The sequence below is a fragment of the Chelmon rostratus genome, chromosome 6, assembly GCF_017976325.1.
Source record: "Chelmon rostratus isolate fCheRos1 chromosome 6, fCheRos1.pri, whole genome shotgun sequence".
Taxonomy (NCBI): Eukaryota; Metazoa; Chordata; class Actinopteri; order Chaetodontiformes; family Chaetodontidae; genus Chelmon; species Chelmon rostratus.
Window position 1 is genome coordinate 24,927,811 of NC_055663.1, and position 24,079 is coordinate 24,951,889.

Sequence of the window (24,079 nt, forward strand, 5' to 3'; positions counted from 1 at the left end):
TTGTGTTTTGGTGTGTGTTTTCTATGTAAATGTGAAAAATCAATTCTTGACTGAACTCTGGCAGGACTGATGACATTCATGCTGTTCACTGTGGTTAGTGTGGCTCCTGTGAAGTAAAACACAGAAAAATGACTTCTTCCTCTTTGTTTTACTGTCAGTTTGAACTGCAAATAATACTTGAGCCAGGCCTCCTTTGGGTTTCAGATTTGCCAAACTATAAACTGTTATAAAGCTCATTTTTGTCCATGTGAAATCGAAGTCTTTAATTTGCATATGCATCCTTTTAAATTAAAGTTAAGAGTGCAGAAGAAGCACTGAAGTCTTCCCTGTTTTCTTGTCCTCAGCCAAAGCTGCTGCAGAGCACTGACCCACAGGGACGACCAGCACATCAGCACAGAGGAGGATTCTTCGCTGAGTGGGAGGATCTAATCATTTCTCAGCAGTTGCCAACTAATTAATTCACTTATAACAAGTCTCTTTTTTATGAGTGAGAACATGTTTCTCACAGAGTTTTGATTCGTAGTTTTGAAATAGAAGTTTTCTTGCTTCGGCGCTCACATTGCACAATTAAGTACCAATAATTTATAACACGAGTGAATTGCTGTTTTTAAAAATCTGCAATTACCTGCTTTGCAGTTTGGTCTGTATTTTACGAGTGAATAAAAGAAGAGTGGAATAAAAGCCGACATGCTTCGATTAGAGCGGGAAAGTTTTGGCATGAATCATTTATTTATTAAATGTTTTGGCTTGTTCGACCTCTTCTACCTTCAGCACTGTCAGCCAATGATCAAGGTCCTGTCAATCAACTCAAATGCATTAGAACATCATATGAATAATAATTAAAACATGAAAAAAGGCACTTCATTACAGATAATAAGTATTAAACAAGTTAATTATTTGGTGTCTGTTTCCGTCATATGTTTTGGTCTGTTTTGTCACAGTGACACACTCATACAAACATTTCTGTCACAGCCTTTTTTGAATGTTGAAACTGATGTGTTGTCTTTTTATGTTGCTCTGTATCACCTTCCTGTACAGATAAAAGACGGGGGAACGTGTTCCAACTGCTAGAACAATAAGCAAAACAATAAACAGCGTTTGACAAAAGATTCCCGACACGAGGTCCGCTCACTTGTTTTTCTCCAAAAACTTAAATCCAGTGCTTCTCAATTATTTTCTGTACCTCCTGCTCTGATCTGTGTGTGCGCATGTCCGTGAAAAACAAAAACCAACCGTACACAATAGAGCTAATACTCCTTGCGCACACTCTGACAATGAGCGCGCCACTGCCACCTACTATAGTGGATGTGCAATTACACTGTATTCTTGTACAAAAAAGCATGTTACCCGAGGTCACACGCGCCCCCCCTGGCATCGCACCGGGGGGCGCGCCCCACTTTTTGAGAAGCACTGCTTTAATCTAATCTCGGCCTCACAGTTTGCACAGTTGGTGCACTTTGTATAAACCTTACAGCAGAATAAACGTTGTACATAAGAGTGTTAACAAATAGAAAAAAATGTAAAAACATGAGTATATGATGCATATTAAAGAACACATGGTAAATACATAACGCATAATACTTGGAGACTAAATATACTGTAAAATAGACTCTTTGTTTGGATGTGATGCCTTTTATGCAGCCACTCTGACATGCTACTCTGGATCCCAACATCATCAGTAGTAATTCTGTGGATGCGTATGACTGTGCACTGTAGTGCTTGTCACACTATCCTCAGTTTCACCAACACATTTCTTGGAAAGTGTGAGGAGTAAAATACTGCCACCAGGTTTCAGACAGGTTTCTGCCCACCTCTTAGGGACAGCGTGAAGTGCTTCGATATCCCAGAGGAGCTGTCAGCGCTAACAAATGGTGCTTGCTAGAGCAGAGCTAAAGCCTAAAATATCCCTTTTTAAGTAAGGGGTTTTCCACAAAATCTACAGTGTGACCCAGAGAGGGTTCTGCTAGAAAACTAACTTGACAGGAAACTGCAAGTTCCCTATAATATTTGCATAATTAAAATATTTTTCACTCTAAATGTATTCACTGTACATGTTTACGAACATGCACAGTGAATATTTAAGGGCACTTAAGGATCTTCCGACTGGCACAGACTCAGTGAAGAATTGGCAAACCCCAGCCTGAAGCCTGGATACAGCGGCTCAGAGAACTCAGTGTGGAACGTATGCAGGTGAGTCATGGTGTTCGATGATACGGCGTAGAAGGACAGAACGCCAGCCGACCAGTCTAAGAACACCCCGACCCTCTTGGAGTTGAAGTAGGGCACAGATATGTTTTCGCCGTTCTTATTGTACCAGGCGGTGTATTTGCCTTGGCAGTAGCGGAGACTCCAGGACTGACGGTTGTAGCCAAGGACAGAGTCATTACCTTTTGCCTTCCTGCTGATTCCTTTATAAGCCACTCCTATACCAGTCCATTCCTCGGTCCACTCCGCCTCCCAGTAAGAACGATCAGACAGACCCTCTTTACAAAGCACCTGACCCCAGTCTGTAAACCTCTCTGGGCTGTCAGGATACGGCTGAGCTGTTTCCATTCGCGTCATCTTCTTGTTGTCTTCAGAAAAAATCAGGTGTGAGTGGGCGGTATTCAGGTCCATAGTCAGCTCACATGCATCTGATGAAGCACAAACAGGAAATTACATTAAATATGAACATGAACATTTTCTGTGACATTTTCAGTTTTGCCCAATATTCAAGCCAGATACTCGTATATTTCATTCGTTTAATTTGTAAAAACAACTTACATTTCTTCAGAGCTGATTTTAAGTAGCACTCTGCATTGCCCTCCAAGCTGGGAAAAATCAAAGAGTTGACATTTGAAATGTAAAAAGTCTGCTGAATTGAAAATGAAAATGAGACATTTGAGTCAAAGCCATACCTGACAGTGAGGTGTGAAATGTCCCTCTGCACATGGGACAGCAGCTCGAACCCCACTTGCCCTGGATGATTGTAACTCAGATCCAGCTCCTTCAGGTGGGTGGGGTTGGACCTCAGAGCTTTAGCCAAAAAGCCACAGCCAATCTCTGTGATTCCACAAAATGGCAGCCTGAAAACAAATGTAATTCACAGGATGGAGTACTAAATTTCATTCAGCAAACATAGAAGAGGACTGCTCTTACGTTCAGTTTGATTTATCAGATATGTGCTGCAGCACTGAGCACAAACCTCAGTTTTTCCAGCTGACATTGTGGACTTGCCAGTCCAGCAGACAGCAGCTCTACTCCGGCGTCCTGCAGATCATTATCACTCAGGTCGAGCTCTTTCAGACATGAATTGCTTAGAACTGCTCCAAGCACTTTACAGCAGCACACTGTGAGGTTGCATTCATTGAGCCTTTGAAATGAAAAACAATTGAAACAAATATGAACATAAATGATTGAAGGTTGAATTTTCAGACCGTAAAGAAATGAGACAATCGCCTACAAGATATGTGACCAATGCAGAATGAGTGAATAATTTAAATATAGAAACCAATCAGAATAAATAACATATACAGATTATGACCTGTGCAGAGGATGCTTTTCTTTACTCACAAGGCTACTCTGGATTCTTTGATCACTGGAAGCAGCCTCAGAAGACCTTCCTCCGATCTTGAATATTTCCTCAGGTCAAACTCATTCAGCTCCCCCTTTGCGGTCATCAACACAAAGACCAGAGCAGACCACTGTGAAGGAGACAGTTCGGTCTCTGACAAGCTACCGGAGCTCAGGGAGTTCTGGATTTCCTCCAGCAGAGACTGGTCATTCAGCTCACTGAGGCAGTGGAAGAGATTGATGCATCTTTCCGGCGAGGGATCTTCTCTGATCTTCTCCTTGATGTAATCAATGATTCCCTCACTTCCTGGCGAGCTGCTCCCCACTGTGGTCAGAACGCTCTTCAACAAAGACAGGTTGGTTGTCTGCGAGAGGCCGAGAAGGGAGCGGAGAAAAAGATCGAGTTCCCCGGTCTCGCTCCGCAAAGCCTTGTCCACTGCACTCTGGAGAAGGCTGGTCAAGTCACTGTGAGCCTCCTGGACCGTGGTGGTTTCTTCTGTTCCCAGCAAGTTCTTGCTGAAGCAGGTGAATGTGTGGAAAATGTATATTGCGGCAAAAAACTCTTGTATGCTGAGATGCACAAAGCAGTAGACCTTCTCCAATCCGAAATCGTTCTCCGAGATCTGCGTGAACACTCCCGAACACACCGCAGCGTCATTAATGTTGATGCTGTACTCATCCAGCTCATGCTCATAGAAGATCATGTTGCCTTTCGTCAGGTGCTCAAAGGCCAGTTTCCCCAGCTTCAAGATCGTCTCTTCATCCAGTCTGACCCGGGGCTGCGCTTCAGCCTCCTGTCCTGCTGAATACTTCTGAGTTTTGATCGCCGAGTTGCATACGAGGAAATGTGTGTACATTTGCGTCAGGGTCCTCGGCATTTCTCTCCTTGCCCCATCCTCCTCCGTCCTCTTGCTTTCTGCTTCTTCTAAAATCCTCTGCAGGACGGTGGCAGATATCCAGCTGAACACTGGTATGTGACACATGATGTGGAGGCTCCTGGTTGACTTAATGTGTGAGATGACCTTGCTGGCCATGTTTGGATCAGGGATTTTTTTCATGAAGTACTCGTCCTTCTGGGGGTTGTTGAAGCCGCGTATCTCTGTCACGCGGTCAACAAGGTCGCCTGGAATGCGACCCGCAGCTGCAGGCCTGGAGGTCATCCAGATGTGTGCAGACCTCAGCAGGTTCCCCTTGATCAGATTTGTCAGCAGCACATCCACCGAAGATGGCTCCGAGGCACTGCAGCAGGGCTCGTTGTGGTCGAAGTCCAGGGGAAGCCGGCACTCATCCAGCCCATCAAATATCAGCACGAGCTTGTATTTGCCGAAATTTGAAATGCCTGATTCTTCTGCCTCTGCGAGGAAATGATGAAGAAGCTGCGTCAGCGTCTCTCCTTCATCAGATTCAGCTCCCGAAACGGAAGATTAATCAGAAGTTGGATATCCTGGTTCACCCTTCCCTCTGCCCACTCCACATTAAACTTATGCACGGAGATAGTTTTCCCAATGCCAGAAATCCCTTTCGTCAGCACAGTTCTGATGAACCTGTCTTGTCCGAGCAGGGGTTTGAAGATGTCTTCACATTTGATGGGCTTGTCTTCTGCTGCCCGTCTCCTGGTTGCAGCCTCAATCTGCCTCACCTCGTGTTCATTATTAACACCTCCGCTGCCTCCCTCTGTGACGTAGAGTTCGGTGTACACCTTGCTGAGAAGCGTCTGGTTCCCGTGCTGTGCTACTCCCTCATAAATGTATTCAAACTTTTTCAATTTCTGCCTGAGTTTGCGCTGGCAGACGTCAAGCTCACCATACATCTCTGGTTGGACAAAGAAAAGAAAAAACAGAAAATCATTTTGGTGCATTATTTGCTGTACACCCATATATTACACACAGTGCTTGTTCCTCCTCATGGTACTTACGTTTCTCCAGTTCGCTGGCAAGCTTCCTTTGGCCCATTTCCTTTAAGACATGCAGTGTAATCTTCAGAGCGCCATCACTGGCACTGTCGTCTGGCTTTTTATCTTCACGAGCCGAACTGTCCTCACCCTGCTCGGCAGTCTCAGATGATAGTGTCAGGTGTGGAAAGAGCATCCTTTCAAACCTTTTCAGCTCGCTCAGCAAAACGTTCCTGGCGCGTAATTCCACCAGCTGCAATGGAGGAAGAGGAAAGAGGAAAATACAGGTGAAGGTGCCATGTGCCTGCTGCATTTTAGCCATCATGGCTTCAGTGCAGGCAATAGGGGCATCGTGACCTACCTTAAATATGGCATTTCCATCCATCTCCGTCGATTCTGAAAGGTCATGCTGGTCTCTTGAAATAAATATTGAGAATAATGTTGATATTGATATTTCACTCTGGACCAAAGTGGCAGACTGAGCAACATTTCAGCCTCTAGAGTTACACAGCTTCCAACTTATAGAGTCAAAATACGCAGGTAAGTAAGTCTTTACGCACCTCTCTGCATCTTCCTTGGTGAAGTCATGACGAACCTTCATGGAGGCGACACTTTTCATGGACAAGCAGGATGATGGAGGCAAGTTTGATTTCTCAAAATCAACAGACCTGATGAGACAGAAAGAATAAGTCAAAGTCAGTGGGTGTCAGACTAAGAACTTTGAGCTACACAAATTGAGTTAATCATTATTATACTCATTACACCAGTAATACCTGCATCAATTTTCATGGTAATCTAGTCAAGTGTTGGAGAGATTCCACCATCGGCTACATCGGATACAGCAGCTACCATATTTAAAGACTCACTCAGACTCTGTGGAGACCTACCTATGAGCCGCGGCCTTGGTGAAGTCATGACGAACCTTCATGGAGGCGACACTTTTCATGGACAAGCAGGATGATGAAGGCAAGTTTGATTCCTCAGAATTAACGGAGCTAATGAGGCAGAAAGTCAAAGTCAGCTGGTTTTATTCTCATTAGACAATAAATGTGTGCATCGATGTTTAGGGCAGTCTGGTCAGCTTGGAGCCAAAGTGTTGCCATCAGACACAGATGCAGGCCTACCTATCAGCTACTGCTTTGGTGAAGTCATGACCAGCCGCCATGGAGGCATCACTTCTCAAAGGCACACAGGACGTGGAAGTCAGCTGTGGCTCAGCAGGATACGTTACACTGTCTTCAGCAGCAGCCATGTTGGGGGATACTTTCACTTTCTTCCTGGCAAAGACAAGTTATATTTGTACAGTGATGCAGATAGACTCGGGACATGCAGGCAGGAGCAGATGTGATGTTCAGTAAATCCACACCATGAAACACAAAACCCAAAAATGAGATTTTGATTTCATCCAAAATGTTAACATTTCATTTTTATCTCCAGTGAGCTTATGTCAGCAGAGAAACGTGACTTTCACTTTCTTTTCATGCTGCTTTTAAATCTCAGTGAAGAGCATATGAAGTCAATGTGATCTGACTTATTGAACTGATGCTTGTTTTGAATATTTAGAAGAGGATGCACATCACTGCCTGCTACTAACTTCGCTGCTAAACGTAGTAGAAAGACGGGACCCTCTGTTCCGCTTTTGCAGTGACCGCAGTCGGGATCCAGATCTACACAGCGAACTACTTCAAACCTCCATCAGTCAACATGCAGTCATCTGGTTGATGCGTTTTTGAACGTAAAAACGTGAAGCGCGTCTCACCTGCTGCGTCTCTTCGGCGGTGACTTTTCTCTCCTGTTGTCATTTCCTGGAAATCTGCAGCTGCGTCTCTGCTGACGAGACATCTCGTTTCCTTTAATTGCATCCACCTTTCCCCTCACTTGCGTTTTAGTCCCTCCCACTGGGGGGGGGGGGGGGGGGGGGGGGGGGGGGTGCACGGAAGGACGCAAGGAGAGCGCGCAAAGAGAGAAGAAACGAGGAAACATGTTTGAAGAGAATTGAGACGTCCTTTCCTCTGAAGCCACGTCTGTTTCTGATGACACAGCTGGATCTGCTGCATCGACCGTTATATTCACCCCCCGCCCCCAATACTCCGCTTTACACTTTTTATAAACGCACATGAGAATTAATGAGTTCATTCTTGGCTGGATGCTTCTTCCAGGCGAACAGGTGGTCATTTTCTGACCTACACTTCATCAGCCTCGCTGTGTCCTCTGTCCTTGTTCAATGAGACACATTTCAGGTTTCTGTTGAGGAGCAGAAACACCAAATACCAGGAGAGGAAATTTGGTATAAAAGTATTTATTACAAACGTCTTAAAAAAGAAAATAAAAACTCTAGGGGGATTGGTCTTAATGAGAGTCCAGTCTGTCCACGCGTGTCCAAAGTGAATCCTCCTCCAGGGCCAATAACTTTAAAAAGAGTCACAGCAGATATCAAGGAGGCCAACAACAGATCAGAACAATAATTTCTTGGGTGGGGAAAACTAATAAAACAAGCACAGAAAAGTAAGAATTCAACACAAGAGGAAATGTATTAAAACAAATCATTCCATTAAAAAAATGAAACACTGCAAATTAAAACATAAGTCCAGTACAAGAATTACTGCAATTGTCCACATCCCAACTGATAACCAAGTCGTTGCTTCCCTTTTTTTTTTTTTTTTTTTTTTTTTTTTTTTTTTTGATAAAAGCTACAATAAAACAATTTGGCCACAGCGGGTTAACTGGTGATGTCCCGTTCAGCAGATGCTATGGAGGAAGGGTGGAGCGCGTCCCCACCCTTCCAACTTCCCTTCCCTCGCACCGTGCGTCTTCACATGTCTCTCTGGCGGGTGGCGACCTATTTCCCCCGCAGGTAAGCACGTCTTACGCCTGAATCGCGCTGTCCACCCGCACCTGGAACCAGATGCCTCCCTGCTGTCACACCGTCCGACCAGCGCTGCTGCCGCGCGCTCTCCGACGCTCGTTCTGCGCGTCTGCGGTCACCTGGAAAAAATGCAGGCGAGCGGTGACACGAACTTCCCACACCTGAGACCTAATTACACACGTGCTGCACGTCACGAGGAGCGTGCTGGGAGCAGGCAGGCACACGCACACACGCGCACAGAGAGAGACGGTTGCTACGCAACGTACGTGTTTACTTTCAGTGAGTGAGCGGTGACAGACGAGAGTAGGCTCATTTTAAATAAACAAAATATGTTTTAGTCACTGTTTTGTGTCACTCTATTGGGTACTTTAGTAGTAAGCCGTGTTCTAAGCGGGATAATGTATAGTGGGCAGGTTCCTATGGTTCCTGCTCACTATACATTATCCCTTACTTAATTGAAACATGACGGATCCTCATGTTCTTGTATTGTTGCTCTTTGGAGAATGTAACGTTCAGTCAGGCTCGTCTGAATTGCAGCCATTCGTTGCAGGATGAAAGACTTCCAGGAAGGATGGACTGGGGTTTATTGTTTTGTTTCAGATGATTATATTAGCAGTTCAGAGACATTTGCAGTCCAAACTGCTCAAATGGTTTCATTTAAATAACTATCTGAGGTTAAAAGTGGTAAAACAAAAAAAAAAAAACGTCCATTATTACACAACAAAAGTAAAGATTACAGAAAAGTATGAAATGTGAAGACAAATTTCTGTATCATCCTTATTTCCTCTCACATTTAACATCACAGGACCCTCACGGATTTACCTTGTGACCCTTTGGAGGACCATGAGCCACAGACTGGGAACCACTGGACTCAACCAGCTGACTGTATATACTGCAAATGTAGTTTTAAAACTAGCTGCACCTCCAGCAGCTGCAACAGGAAAAGTGTGCTTACACATTAATGATCAGTTTGAACAATCAAATATTTTAATGTATAATAATACACTGCTCACAAAAATTAAAGGAACACCTTTTTCATTGGCCCTGGCATGAATTGAATTAAACCTGTCTGATAATTTTCTGGTTGGTTAAGCAGCTGAGGGCCTCGTTAATCAATTTCAGCTGTATTGGTGTTCATGGAATAAACAACAGGTGCACTTCAGTGGCAACAATTAGAAAACCCTCAAAACAGGACTGGTTTTACATGTGGAGGTCATTTCAAGTTTCTCCCTCTTCATCTTTTTCGGCTGGTTTTCCACTCGTGCTGATTTTGGCTTGCGTAAATATCCCTACTGGCAGTATGAGGCGATTCCTTAACCCTACAGAAGTTGCACAGGTTGTCCAACTTCTCCAGGATGGCACATCCACCCGTGCTGCAGCAAGAAGGTTTAATGTGTCTCCCAGCACAATCTCCAGAACATGGAGGAGATTTCAGGAGACTGGTGGTTATTCTCGGAGAGCTGGACAGGGCCGTAGAAGGTCCTCAACCCCTCAGCAGGACCGATACCTGCTCCTTTGTGCAAGGCGGAACAGGCTGAGCACTGCTCGTGCCCTACAGAATGACCTCCAGAGGGCCACTGGTGTGAATGTCTCTACCCAAACAATCAGGAGCAGACTTCATGAAGGTGGCCTGAGGGCCCGACGTCCTGTAGTGGGCCCTGTGCTCACTGCCCAGCACCGTGGAGCTCGACTGGCATTTGCTCAAGAACACCAGAATTGGCAAGTCCGCCACTAGCGCCCTGTACTTTTCACAGACGAGAGCAGGTTCACCCTGAGCACCTGTGATAGACTTGAAAGAGTCTGGAGAAGACAAGGAGAACGCTATGCTGACTGCAACGTCGTTCAACATGACAGGTTTGGTGGTGGGTCAGTGATGGTCTGGGGAGGCATATCCATGGAGGGACGCACAGACCTCTACTGCCTAGGAAATGGTGCTCTGACTGCCATAAGGTATCGAGATGAAATCCTTGAACCCATTGTCAGACCCTACGCTGGTGCAGTAGGTCCTGGTTTCCTCCTAATGCACGACAATGCCCGGCCTCACGTGGCAAGAGTATGCAGGCAGTACCTGGAGGATGAAGGAATTGAAACAATTGAATGGCCTTCACGATCCCCTGACTTAAACCCAATAGAACATCTCTGGGACATTATGTTTCGGTCCATTAGGCGCCGCCAGGTTGCTCCTCAGACTGTACAACAGCTCAGGGATGCCCTCACACAGATCTGGGAGGAAATGCCACAAGACGCCATCCGTCGTCTCATTAGGAGCATGCCGCGACGTTGTCAAGCATGCATACAAGCTCGTGGGGGCCACACAAGATACTGAAAAGCATTTTGAGTGGCAAAAATTAAGTTTTGGAAAAAATGGACTAGCCCTTAACATCTTCATTTCACTCTGATTTTACGGTGTCTACACAATTGCGCCCTCTGTAAGCTGAAAACTTTTATTTCCATTAAAAGACTTGGCATCCTTTTGTTCCTAAAACAGTGCCCTGTCATTATTGGTATAGATATCCAACTTCATATTTTGATCTGATGTATCTTATGTGTTTCTTTAAGGTGCTCCTTTAATTTTTGTGAGCAGTGTATATTAGTCAAGAGGGATACATTAGTTTAACATTGTTGTATTAATACGTCTCCCTCTGTTAATTATGCACTGGTTTAACATGCTATAACTTCATTACCCTCAAACTGGTTTGCCCCCCATTGCAGAAAATGCTAATTAGATTGACTCAGACTCTCGCAGTCATTAGAACCAGCTCACTCAGAACATACTTCTCTGTATACTGCACAACTAACTGGTTTCAAAATCCCCAAGATGTTTCTAGTAAATGCAATATTCTAGTAATTATAATAATTATTATTACAGTAATAATAAAATGCAGATGTCTTCTTCATGTGAAAACTGGGAGAAAATTATAAGACACTTTTATCCGAGAATTTAGTGTAAAACATATTTCCAAAAGTCTGTTTTTAAGAAACATAACTTTAAAATAATTTTCAATTCTTATTTTTATTTAAAACCTCCATGGACTATGATTTGCGATGGTTCTCCTGTGATCTTCTCTGTCCTTGGTGACAGTCATTGTTCTGATGCGCTGGTGCTGTTAGTCATGAGGATATTCTGGCCCCCCCGATGGACACAGTTCATCAGCTGCAATACAAAATTAGATTCACTGCCTTGCACATATTTACTATTTACTTCCTGGTCAGAGAGCTTTCCTGCACAAAACAGTGAGTTTACTTTTATGCATCCACAAACATTCATAATGGAGAATGTTAAAGCAGTCTTACATAAAAGGGGACAACTGGAGTTCTAGTTGAGAACAAGCAAACATTGCAACCGACACTTCTTTTTATTGGTTTTCAAAGAGGAAATCACAAAATGTACAATGTATAAACCAATCATGCTGAATTACAAGCAATCCCGTTTCATTCAACACGACTGGCTGCAAATGGAGTGACCGTTATGTCCAAACAAAACAGAAACCGAACCATTTGCCATCTTAACATATAACACCACTAAAGCCTGCAGGCTTCTGTCTTTAACATGCACGCCGGGATGTCACCCAGTGAGGAGTGCTTGTGTAGACAAGCCATTCCTACACAGTAAAAAGGAATAAAACGATGGCCGGTTGCCAACAGTTAAACAAATAACATCAAATTGTACAAATTTGAGATTACAAAAACTAATGCCTCTCTGCACACCTACGCCGACTTCACAAAGGCCATTTTGTAGCTGTGTTTCCGTTCGTCACTCCTACTGTCTGAGCTGGGCTTGGCCTGGTCTGAGGTCTGTTCCTTTGGGTTAGGATGACAGCCCTCGTCCCGGGCGTCTGTGGGTTCTTTTTCACTTGTGGACTTCTGTGGCTCAGTTGCTTCTGTATGACTGTCCACTGGTGGGGAGGGAAACTCATCTGGCTGTGAGCAAGAGAACAAAAGATGATGTTTGAAGATGAGGATTTTTTTTTACCGCAAGAAATCTTAAAAGCTCAGAGTGTAAACACATGGTACAGGATTTTGATGAATATCTCAGGAGTAAGGGACAACCTGTTACATTTTGGTGGTGATCCTGATCCTTGAGGACTGACTATGAAGACTGACTATGAAATTAAGAGAGAGCGATGTCGTGACACCTTGGAAACTGTTCAGTGTTGGCAGACGTTTTCCTTTTTGTTTGAGTATAACTTGCATAAGGAACAAGGACAGTGTGTGTGTGCTTTCTGCCAGTCGCACCCTGCTCTGCACACACCGTCTGACACATTAACACAAAAGACAAAAAGAAGTGGCAGGAAAGGATGGACGCAACACTTCAGACACGTCCATCAATGTGTGTCACACACTACACCATTATTCAACTTGTGGTTACATCCCGATCCACCTCCTATTTTTATCTTTTTATTGGTTTCTGTCCTTTGTTTATCAAATATGCTGCAGAAATACACTTTCTTTGTCGCATATGATTTGTTGTAATTCTAATCAGTCATTAGTAGTTATGCAACACAGCAACAGCTAAAAATATGCAGTTTCTCATAAACAGTAATGAGGCATAGTTTATCATATGTAAAATTATAGCTTTTACAACTAAAAAAACCCTAAAATTTAAAAGCACAATATCTCTGATAGTGTAAAGAAAGGGTGCTGTCTGGTGCTGGTGTCTATGTCAGAAAAAATAAACTACAAGCCACTACTGTCAAAGGCTTATTCTCTAATAGCATGTTCAACCCTGCAGCTTTAAAACATCCTCACAGGCCAGCCATCAGGGTTGATGGATTCTGATGAAAAGACAGAGATCTTAAGGAGATGTGCAGACAGACACTGTTTCACCAGAACACTACACAACAGCAAAGGCAGTTAGTCAGCAGTATGCACCTCTCTGTCTTTTACTGACCACTATAGTTCATTAATTCCTTTAATCGATAATTGAATTAAATATCTGGTTTTAACAGTATTTCAGAAATCTCTCTGGCCCCGGATGGCATCTCACCTCACTGAAACCCAGGCCACAGTGTCTGCGGTTACGTCCGGATAGCTTCCCATCCATGCCCTGCTGGTACTGCATCTCTAGCTGCTCGTTGATCTTTTTATCTTCCTGCCCTGCAGAGGAGACACCAGTCACAGCAGGCACACCCAGCCAACACAGGCCTATCCATGCATGGATAGATCTGTGCGCCGGATGTATAGTGGGGAAGCCGGGTTAATTGCATTGGGCGTAAGGATGAGACAGCATGGGTAAGTGGCTAAGGGACAGTGGTTTGGACATGTTTTACATTAGCAGGACAAATAAAGAACTTTTTTTTTTTTTTTTAAACAAAAGCTAAATGAAGACGCTCACCACTGCGGAAGTGGGATGTCGACTTGTGGTCACCAATGACGAGGCGTCCAGTGTGTTCTTTCTGGGAAAGAGAAACAATCCAATTTTCTAACAATTTTCACAACAAGTAAAACAAAGCTGTTATGTTTTGTGCTATCGACTACCGGCCTACAGTGACCTGAAAGTATAGCGATCGACAACGCACAAGACTAACCTTGCCAGCGCCCATCAAACGTAAAAACTTCTGCTTCCTTTCATTGCTTCCGAGATCAGCTGATGCCCACTGTGTGGACCCATCCTGCTGAGGCAAAACACTGTTGTCATGCAGGCTCATATGCTCAACAAGAGCAGAATTCAGTCAAAAACATGAAATCAAATTATTTATAAGATGACTGTTTTTACACAGCAGTAGAAGCTGTTTCTTACAAACAGGGCTAGCTGTCCCTGTGCAGACTCTCACAGCGTGATGGGATGAAAGCTGATGTTGAGTGATGTTTGAGAGATCAAGGGACCAACTAAACAAAATATTAAGGATGATGTGATCTTTACAACAACAGTGATTGGTTGTGCACAAAATGTGCACTTACATTTTACATGAAAAAAGAAAAAAAATAATTAAAAAAAATATTTTCCCCTCAGATAAATTTCCTGATTTACCAGGATAGTGACTGTTATCTAATGTGTGATAAGATATTTTAGTAACGGGCACAATGCAGATCTGAAACATTTAAATGTTTATTTTTTACACATTAGAAGTTATTTGTCTTAATGCTATTAGTTACTTAAAATTGAGAACATAACGTTGGTGGTAAATGAGATGAAAGACAGTGTGTGACCTCCAGGCAGTAATCCTTGCTGGATTTAACACCTCTAGTCAATACATTGTCAAACATATTTACTACAAGCCAGTTTATCTTAATCACATTCGATACAACATAGGACAGTGTGTGGCATGTTTTGCGCAATTAAGTGTTAAGTGTGACTAAAAAGGAGAGTAAACTTTCTGCTGACAAAATCTGCAAACAAAAACGTGTTCAGATTTCACGATAAAGCTCTTGACGTTAGCAAAAACGGTAACACGACTAAGGCTAACGTTATCCAACTCATGTAAAGCTTTCATCTACAGAAAACGTGCAGATTTTATTATTTTACTCACGTCACTTGGAGATGCTGGTCGCTTTGTTCCATGCCTGTCCTCTGGAGAACTCATTATGTGCGAAAGATTTAGTAAAACGTCAGTGAAATATCATGTCACCTAGCACAAGCTAGCTCGTTTTGTCAACAATCATTTGTGTCGCCACTTCCTGTTCCGTTTTCTTCTTCTTGTGTGTTGCAGTCAGTTCTGCTAACTCTCTGCTGCCACTCATCGGCGGATTGTATTACAGCATCGTTAAGCCAATTCCATTGAGAGTCAAATATTTGAAAACCAGTTAGCAACACTGCTTTCAACACGATATATTTAGCATACTGAACGAGGAGATATGTGTACTGAACTGACAGATACAACAACGTGGACACATTGAGACGTCAAAGGACGGAGAAGTCCTCAGAAGTATGGAAGGAAAATAGATCCTACGAGCAAAACCACAAACGAGTGGATATTTTTTTATTCAGGCTTCGTCATGTTAAATTACAAAGAAATATCCTTGTACCATTCAGCAAGCAGGCAAAATGAATAAATAATAAATAGCTAATTTGCTCAATAAAATGCTTTATTGGGCTAATGTTTGAATGTCCTTGTCAATGTCAATGGACATTGAAAGGGGAGCCTGGAGGAAATAGTCTTTAAAACACAATAACCATTTGTGAAACAACTAGAGATTTTATTTTATTTAATTTCTCTATTTTTGGTGGAACTAAAAAGTGTTTTAGTATAGCACGGGCTGCTCAGCCTTGCCTTATAATGTAAATTGTTGCAACGAAATGACTTCGATTCATCAATTGAGGATCAGGGTGTTCAAAGAAAAAATGTAATTGATAGTAATCAATAGCCTTCTAAACCTGGAATTTAGAGCTTATATTTCAGTGGAGGCTGATTCAATAGCCTGGCAGTAGCTATATTTTCAGTTTGGAGCATAATGAAATTACAGTTTGAGTCTGGATATTTTACTTTTCTCATTAAATTTCATTCAGCCATTTATTTCGTTAAAGCCGTCACTATGTGGGGTCATGGACACGCAGGCCTCCTGTGTGGTATAAAATGAACCCTCTGCTGGATGACATGCATCAAACACGCCAAAAGGTGGCGTAAGAGTAAATGTAATAAAGAAAGAACCCAGAGGAGCTCACACCTCCGTCAGGACGCTGAAACTCTGTGCAGCACACAATTAGCGAGATAATTAACTAGAAGTTTGCGTTTGGGCTTATTGTCCCTTTTAATAGGCATACACCTTTTGTTTAATTAATCAAGCAGAGCTCAAACACGTTCCTGCGACATATTCTCAAAAAAACTGTGTTTTCTTCATGCGCAAAATGAAAAACAAAGTTTGAAGATTTTAAAATATCGGTTATACTTAAGAGAGGAGGCAAGAAGAAGAGATTTGCTTTTACTCATAGACTTCATCTAATTTTATTCCCATTTAGACTGTGAAAATATGTTTTTGAAACGATAAACGACCGCGGGTGAGACATCCGCTAATTACGCATGAAAAATATTAACACAGATAAAACTTCACGTTTATTTGCGTATCCAAAAACACGTTTTTTTCTTATCAACATAAACAAACGTGGCTACTTCGCTGTGTGTGTTTGAATTCGTGTGGATCCTGACACACGAAATGTTTGTTAGAAAAAAAATTGGCCGCAATAGAATAAAAGCGATAGAAATTTTCTTCAGTTTAAGTGCAGGTGACCAGCACGCACACGCACACACGCGCATATAGAGATCCACATATACAGAGAAAATGAGACAAGGATGAGAGGAAAAGTTCAAATGAGGAACAGAATAAGAAAATGTAAACTGTTAATGAACAATTCACATAAAGAAAGGGAGACACGCGGAGACAGATGAAGAGAGAGAGACAGAGAGAGAGAGGGAGGGAGAGAGAGAGAGGGAGAGAGAGGAGGGGTTATCCTGCCTCTGCCTCTTTACCCGACACTGTCCCGCACTCTCACTTAACCTCCACGCAGTGCCGGACGGGAAATAACTTAAACTACTTTGTTTTTTAATCTTCCCAATGACAGCTCATTGGGCTCAGCGCCACCTGTGACAACGACCCAGACGTCTTTGTATTTTACTTTGTGATCCCCGGCGGAGCGCAAACAGAGGAGTTACCAAAGTCCGCGACACGCTCCAGCGATGGTGACTTTACGCACGGGATTTGAAGGCTGTTTGAACTGACTCCTCTTGTTTTGGTCTCGACGCCGAAACTCTCCACCGTCGCCCGCAACAGTCTTGAAGTTTGGCAGAGACACGCAACGCAGGACGAAGAAGTGAATCCAGGTAAGAGGAGTGGTGTTGCATCAGTGTGGACAGCACCGGGACCGTCAGCCGGCGCGTCCTCCGCACTGCTTGTTTTTAAAAGTCGGTGCGCACTCCGCTTATCTGTCCTCCGCAACAAACAGCGATGACAGCAGCAGATTCAGGGAGCATCAGTGTCCCGAACTGCAGTCGGACCGTGATTAGACCCGGTCGACCCGACGTGACCTGCAAAAACTGACTCAAAGAAAACTTTCAAAAAGTTCTGCGTTAAGGGACTATAGAAAAACGTAATTAAAAATATTTTGCCAGGAATTAATGAATGACCGAACCTCAAAAAATGCATTCATACAAGTGTGTTTATGAGAAACCAATAAGAAATAATAAGCACTATTATGAGTTTATGTCAGTTATTGTTGTTCACGTGTTATCCATGACATATATACAAATTATTAGCAATATCTCTTCTTTTCCTTTATAATAACCAATACTAAGCTTATAATAAGCACACAGCAAACTGAAGGACATGTTTCTAAAACTTTGCAAATAGTTGTGATTTTTGCATCACTTTCATCCACTCAGACTCATCTTAGAGCTGGTGATGAGAGACTAAGAAAATGAAATTATAACAGTAAATCTGTCATCCTAAATTTCTACGAACAAAAATTTGACTTCCAAGCACGTGCTAATTAATGCATTTCCAGCCTGTTCTTCCAGTTTAAGATTGCACACTCGGAATTAAATATTCAAGGTTAATTTCAGCCACAAAAGTTGCAGCTACATTGTGCAAGAAAGCAGAGTGTCCATCCTCCGCTACACCCCCGACACGCACTATTAATAGAAACGGTTCAGAGGTTCTGTAGCACCAGAAAATGCTTCTTTAGGCTCAGATCCCATTAAGATGTTGGCTATTTAGAAAGAGTCTCTGGAGCACCGTGCGCAAAAACGATTTGCATAAAATAGTAGCCTAGTTGATGGTAGCAGATAAAAGAAGAGACGTTTTAATTTAAAATTTAAATCACCTTTTTTAAATTCAGTTTAAAGACATCGGAGGGCTTCCGAAGGCATCCCACTCAGACCCACTGGAGTCCGTGGGGTGATGCTGTGAGTAGTTTCCTGTTCGGCCACACAGCGGTAGCCTTCTGTCCGGAATCGGCTGCAGTCCCCGTGCGCGTCCCCGGCTCCGCTGCAGCTCCGCAGGCGGCCCGTGTCCCCCCTCGCATGTCCCAGACCACAACACACAGGCGTAGACTGCAGAGGGTGGGTGCAACGCGGGAGAAACGAGACGCGTCTTTAGGGCCCGAGTTAACTTTCGCACCCCCCCACCCCAGAGGTCACGGCGAGTGACCCTAGAAGAATGCGTGAGTCATAAATTAAAATTAGACCCGGAGCCCAAACACGGACACATTGGGAGACAATACCGGATAAACAGGAGCCCCAGCGCGGCCAGAGAGTTCACAAATTAGTCTGTAAGTTTCTGTTTTTCGCCTCACATGCGATGATTGTCTTTCTTCCTGTTCGGTTAAAGGTTTGCTCTCTCTCTGGGTGATAAAATGCGTCAGTTTCACTCATTGGTGGTGCAGCCTGATTGAGTGACAGCGCTGGTTACGTATGAAGTTAATTGCGGGTGTGTGAACTTGAGCCATGCATGCAGGGACGGTTTCTTATCCGGAGCGAAGAATCTGCAGCTCGGACAGTCTGTCTCCTGTGTGAGAGTTTGCTGTGAGTTCACGGTGAGGATGAGACCGGGGGTACAGGAGGACAAGGCCCACGACAACGGCCTGGAAAAGACTGATAGAGTCCCGGGCAGGGTGTTCCCCATATTTAGAGCCACTCTACACCTCTCAGATAAGCCGCTGCTCGTCTGCAGATAAGGAGCTTTTAGAGAAGCAGAGAGAGGGAGCGAGAGATCGCACATTCTGGGCAAAAAAAATGAGCCTGAAAACCGCTGAAGAGGAAACGCAAAGTGCTTATCTGATCAGTGAGGCAATTTAAACAACTTAAAGTTATTTAATCGTAATCTCTATTTGTCATACGCAGTTTCCCGGCATCAGCTTTAATTGTTTTACGCAGCCACATTTTTGTTTGCACATCAAATCACTCCCCCACTCAGAGCTCGACAGATCCTCCAGTTGCCAGTTTGGACGTGCCCACACCGGCCCAGGCCGTAAATCACAATTTCCAACGAGTTGTTTTAATTGTTTGGACTCTGGCAGAACAATTTATAGACCGCCCCCCCCCCCCCACCCTCTCTCTTGTAAGTGAGAGTGTCTGTCTGAAAAACAATCCGCGCAGGGAGGGGGGTCGCTGAAGTTGATCTCCTATGGCATTTTGTTTTGAGCAGGTGCTGCGGGTTGAAGTTCCCTCATAAGGTAAAGTGGCATTAGAGTGTCCAAATGGCAGACTTATATATAGGCTGCCAATTCAGCACATTGTCCCGGGCTGCATGGTTGCGCTCTCTCCGCTGTCTGAGGGAGACCTGCAGCTTTTTTCCCCCTCTTTCTGTTTTTTTATTCTTGTGCGCGGATCCGCGCTGACAACAGGAGCGCAGCGGCCGGTCACCGTGTGGCCCATCAGGAGTCTGTCAGCAACGTGAAATCAGTGCCATGAGCCGCGCGTAAAATTCACCTCATTCCTGCGGCGGATTTCTATCTCCACCTGAGATATAAAATAAATCCAAAATAATTTCAAAGATGAAAATGAATTCTCTTGACAAATCCTTTTCAGTTTTCAGGCTACATTTTGAGTATTTGTGGACAGATTCATTTGCTCAGTCACAAACAATATGCATCTTAATTTATGGGCCTGTAGCCTCACAGATAATGATTTTATTACATTTACTGATTTTTAAAGGCAATTACATTTTCTGATTATATCTCTCTCTCTCCCTCACACACACACACGCGCACACACACACACACACACACACACACACTGTGCTCTTTTCCAGCATCAACACACACACTGCAAAACATTTCTTTTCAACCAAATTCCACTCTGAAAACATCAATATCACTTTCTTTTACTTCACCTCCAATGTTAAGCCCCCGGAAATGTGCACGCTGGTGTTAACGTCATGCGAGGCCAAGCTCAGGATCTAATTCCAACGCTTAGAAATCTATCCATTGCTCACACGTTATTCTAATACGCCACATATATTCGCTGGACTGTGAGGGGCCTGCTCCTCTGGTGTGGCACAGAGGCAGCACCAAAGTCTGCAGATTAAGAGATCTGACGGCAGAGAGAAAGAGAGAGTGAGATGAAAGGAGAGATGGGAGGACTGAGTTTCGAGATTGTGACATCTATCAGACATCCACCACCACCTGATGAGCAAAAGAAACTGCATCTCATCGCAGTTTTAGGAGGCATCTTCATGTTTGTCCCCTTTAGCAATACTGTTATTTTATTTACCCTGAGCGGAACGCCTATCTTCCATCTGACCACGGTGTTGCACATTTAACCGTTTCCACATGTCGGTTTTTTTCTGAGGATGTCATTCACCTTCATCGGAAAAACCGTCGCTCCACCATTTTAAGCCTGTGGCCGATCCAGAGAGTCCTAATTATTTGTTGTCGGGCTCTTTGAAAAAGACACCAGCCCCTAAATTGGACATGTGTTGTACAAACACAAATTAAACATTTAGCCCTAAGTATTTCTCCCTGGGTCCTAAGTGCATATTAGTCAGCCTATACTTATCTCTGGCCCAACGGCACACCCAAATTGCAGTGTTGCTGCTGAAAAAGAAAGGTTGAGGCCCTGGAGAATGAGCACTTGAAGCACTGGCAGATGCCTATAAGTTTCTCAACCACATCGCAAGCTCAGGTGTGTGTGTGTACATCTGATATGTGTGTGTGTTTACGGATTTTTGTACCTTATCGTGTTTTTGTGGATGTCGACATAACCAGATCTGTCAAATGTTCCTCTGAGTGTGCTCATGTGCATTTTGACATTTTATCCAGTGTGTTTTAGGTGTGTGTGTGTGTGTGTGTTTGCATGAGCATACACACATGCATGTATAAGTCCTTGTGCACAGTTAGGTGTTCATAATGTAAAAGCATGTCTCTGTGTCTTGTGGTCTGTCCTTGTCATGTGTGCCTACACTGGGTGGCCTTCCTGCCTGCATGTATACATGTTCTTGACTCTGAGTGTGTGTGTGAAAGTGTGTGTGTGTGCCCTGCTGGGGGGGCGTACTTCTCTGTGGATCCCTCCTCTGTTCTCCACCAGCACATAACCTTGGAAACAGCTTCCTCATTTTTTCCCCAGAGCGGAGAATAACGAGGGGCCGCGTTCATTCTCCTCTCTGCTCTCTTTCAATGGTCAGGGCAACCTTTCCTTTCTGCCGCTGAGTCTCCAGCACCTGCTCCCCACCATCCACTTACAAGGCTCAGAATAATAGCTTACCTGACACACCAGCCCCTAACGACGACACTCATTTCACATCTTGCAGCATTTAGGCAACATCTTTGTTGAGCACGCTGCTGCGTCCTCGTCGAGTTCGCAGCAGCTCATGTTTTTGGCGTCCTGATGCTCAGAGCTCGTGAAGTTCATCCTCTTCCTCGCCACTTTTTCTTTCTCGGCCTCTTTTTTTCTTCAGGCATCAGTGTGTGATGACTGCAACATGAACAATGGCTATTATGTACCTGCAAAGGACTTGAGTGAGATTTATAAATGTATGATTTACACAAGAGCCTTTGACAAATGACTGCTGCCCTGAGAACACAGTCACAAACCTGGCGTCCTGCCTGGAGAGAAAAATAACAAGGGGTGGCTTAACTCCACGTTGAACTGAAACCACTTAAACTTTTTCTTATATTGTGATTATTGGTGACGGATGTTGTCTGCAGCGTTGGGTTTTTTTTTCCCTGTTTTCCTGTTTATTTTGTCATTTGCGAACAGCTTGGCATAGCGAACCGCAGCAATCATTCTCTCTGTTCGCTCACTTTTGCTCGAGTGGAAAAACTCACCATCACACTCTCCAGTCGCACATCGCAGAGCGCTGCCGCTTCTCCCCGGACGTTCAGAGTCAGTTTTTGGAAACGTAGGAGCCTGTGATGTACGTAAATACACGTTGCATACTCTTGGGAGGCCGGGTCAAGGTTACTCCTTACATCCTCAGAGGAGGAAGCAGTTATTGTGAATCAGTTTGTGAAACTGAAGCAGTGAGCAGCAACACGACTTGTGCTTAGCACTAACACGAGTCCTCCAGTATTTGAAGCACTCAGCAAACATTTTCACACCTGTCTGACTCTGCTGATACGACCACGCTGAGCTGTTCCAAACAGCCACTCGATGCTGCTCACTTTTTAGGAAGGAAGCATGTGGATTTCAATTAATATGCCAAAAATCTTCCTTTCTATTGGCTTGTAGTGGGATGAAGAGTTAAAAACGCTTAGATAAATTACGAGTGCAGCGACTGAAGAGGACAAAATGTTACAGTTAGTCGTAAATTTTCTTTAAACATGAACCCCATGAACAGTATCACACCCAGTTCAACTGACATGTAGAAACAGTCAAATGAAGATGAAGATATTGCGTTTAGAACAGAAATAAAGTAGATTTAACTCTTAGTTGACTTCATGTTGACGCTCGTCTCTTGATCTGAATTCAGACTGTTGACCTTAGTCGAAGTCCTTCCCCCCAAAGAAACGTATAGCATTGGAAAACAAAACAAAGAACAAAGCTCTTCAGATTTTCTGATGTTGCTTGCAAAATCGATTAGCCTCGCATGTTATTATTCATCGCTGCTTGGTCATGGAAATCCCATCATTGCAACTTTATTGTTTCACTTAAAGGGGGCTGAATCATTGTGAAAAGACATAATTCAGACTGTTTTTTTTCCTCTTTTGCACTTGACGGATGTCGAAGTTTGGCCAGGAGCAGCGGCCAAAAGTAAATGTTAAAAAAGGAGTCCTGGAAAAACGTCCACCACAGTTGATTCTTCGCTAATTCGCGGACGTAAATTACAAGATTAAAGTGCTGTGGTCGGTCTCTTCATTTCAGCCAATCAGACTGCAGACGTTTGGCATTTCTAACAAGGCTATAGGGTGACCAGGTGACTGACACCGGTGCTCGAGTGGCTCTTTATCTGTCAGTCAGTAGTCACGGCCTTGGATTGCAGCAGCAGCAGATGCTTTGGCAATTACACTGCTCCTGATGATTTTACAGAAAAGGGAAATCACATGCGAGCATGTCTGCATGTCCAGGAGCTTTTAGAGTTTCTGGCTTTCCTCCTCCTTCCAAGTTCCCTCTGTCTCTCTTTTTCCCTCAGTCTGTCTTCAGATGGTGAGGCATTTGCAAGATATCCCCCCTAAGTCTACAGAAAAAGCTGCACCACACAGACATCAGCAAATATTTGAGATATTAAATGATTCTAATGTGCCGAGATGGCCTCTCACTTAAATAACGGCCTACAGTGTGCTTAACATAATGCAAGGAGTCAATATGAGAAAGTGGGTGTCATGAGCAAACATCTCCTGGTTTATCCATGCGTAAGAACCACGTGGGTGGGGTTTGATGCATTAAGACAATAGAAATGCCTCAAAGTTTTGACAATCGTATGAGAGAGTCTGAAGACGCATTCACTCATCTTTTGTGTGATTGGCGAGTTTATGACACATAAACCCCACCCCTCTGGCACTCCCGGCAGGTTAAAACAAACAAAAGAAATTATTTGCACTACCTTTCAATGAAAGGCTGTTTTTAATGTTGCACGAATCCCTCTCAGGTGAATTTGCCATTTTCTTTATCTGCTGTTGACAGATTTTTAATACAAGTCGTTTCTAGAGCCACTGAAACGCTGTTTTTTTTTCTTTTTACATCCACCATACATTTGTCCGTTCAACGATGGAAAAGAAAAAGAAATGTGCTGAAATGTTTGTGGCGAGGAAAAGGCCTCCTGTGCTGCTCCTGTGAGCCTCTCTGAGACTGTCTGGAGGGAGCCGCTGAAAGTGGCGAACGCTGCTCAGACCGACAAAATCAGAACCACACGTTACAGCGCATGCATTCTTTGGCTTGGGCAGGACGCACACACATGCATAC

At 43.8% G+C, this 24,079-nt stretch overlaps 3 protein-coding genes and 1 pseudogene across 15 annotated transcripts in view; 2 read left to right on the forward strand and 2 right to left on the reverse strand.

Annotated features, from left to right (window-relative positions):
* LOC121608557 (pleckstrin homology domain-containing family A member 7-like) overlaps positions 1-1,446 on the forward strand; it is a 133,189-nt gene extending 131,743 nt beyond the window's left edge. For 6 of the 11 annotated variants that reach the window (XM_041939877.1, XM_041939881.1, XM_041939878.1 and 3 more), the window contains one exon: positions 345-1,444. In XM_041939877.1, coding sequence (XP_041795811.1) covers positions 345-429 — 85 coding nt within the window. In that variant the 3' untranslated portion in view covers positions 430-1,444. Of the gene's footprint in view, positions 1-344 lie in introns of all 11 variants that reach the window. The other 5 variants (XR_006006921.1, XM_041939885.1, XM_041939882.1 and 2 more) reach the window with 5 other exon arrangements.
* Positions 709-7,308, reverse strand: LOC121608560 (annotated as a pseudogene).
* Positions 7,309-11,475: 4,167 nt separating this feature from the next.
* On the reverse strand, positions 11,476-14,925 carry c6h11orf58 (chromosome 6 C11orf58 homolog). Of its 2 annotated transcripts, none has more exons than XM_041939430.1 (5): positions 14,780-14,917; positions 13,838-13,924; positions 13,645-13,705; positions 13,297-13,406; positions 11,476-12,230 (listed from the first exon to the last, which is right to left on the reverse strand). In XM_041939430.1, the coding sequence occupies exons 1-5, from the start codon at positions 14,831-14,833 to the stop codon at positions 12,018-12,020; spliced, it is 525 nt and encodes a 174-aa protein (XP_041795364.1). In that variant the 5' UTR covers positions 14,834-14,917; the 3' UTR covers positions 11,476-12,017. The 2 variants fall into 2 exon arrangements, with proteins under 2 accessions (XP_041795364.1, XP_041795365.1); XM_041939431.1 differs by having other exon boundaries at positions 11,486-12,230; positions 13,838-13,921; positions 14,780-14,925.
* A 1,817-nt stretch (positions 14,926-16,742) lies between these two features.
* Positions 16,743-24,079, forward strand: part of LOC121607429 (transcription factor SOX-6-like) — a 105,096-nt gene continuing 97,759 nt past the window's right edge. The window contains exon 1 of one of the 2 annotated variants that reach the window (XM_041938212.1): positions 16,743-17,065. The gene's annotated coding sequence lies outside the window, so the exon portion shown is untranslated. Of the gene's footprint in view, positions 17,066-18,387; positions 18,511-24,079 lie in introns of those variants that run through there. The other variant, XM_041938213.1, reaches the window with a different exon arrangement.

Bases quoted from the DNA above. Each gene is read 5' to 3' on its own strand.
- c6h11orf58 (XM_041939430.1), bottom strand. From the start codon at position 14,833: ATGAGTTCTCCAGAGGACAGGCATGGAACAAAGCGACCAGCATCTCCA. The intron at 13,407-13,644 runs GTGAGCGTCTTC...TCTCCTCTGCAG, and splicing joins GACATCCCACTTCCGCAGTG to GGCAGGAAGATAAAAAGATC. The intron at 12,231-13,296 runs GTGAGATGCCAT...TCTTGCTCACAG, and splicing joins GTGGCCTGGGTTTCAGTGAG to CCAGATGAGTTTCCCTCCCC.